The sequence below is a fragment of the Sinocyclocheilus grahami genome, unplaced genomic scaffold (genome assembly GCF_001515645.1).
Source record: "Sinocyclocheilus grahami isolate Dianchi unplaced genomic scaffold, SAMN03320097.WGS_v1.1 scaffold1533.1, whole genome shotgun sequence".
Lineage (NCBI taxonomy): Eukaryota > Metazoa > Chordata > Actinopteri > Cypriniformes > Cyprinidae > Sinocyclocheilus > Sinocyclocheilus grahami.
Window position 1 is genome coordinate 12,818 of NW_015506712.1, and position 364 is coordinate 13,181.

The 364-nt window shown below is 46.7% G+C and overlaps 1 protein-coding gene across 2 annotated transcripts in view; it reads right to left on the reverse strand.

Moving 5' to 3' along the window:
- Positions 1 to 364, reverse strand: part of LOC107571004 (regulation of nuclear pre-mRNA domain-containing protein 1B-like) — a 7,860-nt gene that overhangs the window by 4,693 nt on the left and 2,803 nt on the right. For both annotated transcript variants that reach the window (XM_016257287.1, XM_016257286.1), the window contains exon 2: positions 130 to 308. In XM_016257287.1, the coding sequence (XP_016112773.1) occupies positions 130 to 280 (151 nt within the window). In that variant the 5' untranslated portion in view covers positions 281 to 308. The remainder of the gene's footprint in view (positions 1 to 129; positions 309 to 364) is intronic.

Sequence of the window (364 nt, forward strand, 5' to 3'; positions counted from 1 at the left end):
AAACTCATCTACATCTTGGATGGCCTGAGGGTGAGTATATTTTCACTATTCCTTCAACTACCACTGTAAACCCAAAGCTGCAGCTGTTAACCGATCACCAGTGTCAACAGCGGTAAAACTCTCTCTTACCTTTCTTCATTTCTCTGTGCCACACACGCACGATGAAGGATGCATGTTTGCGGTGATGAATGATCCACAGAGACAGAGTCTGAACGCTCTGCTGCGAGTTACTCAGTTCAGACAGCTTCTTCTCCAGCGCAGACTCGGAGAAAGACGACATGCTGACCGCTTTCTCTCACCAAACCACCCTGAGAAGACACAACAGGTTATAAACAGGTCTGAGTTGCATTTCACTTAAAGGGGT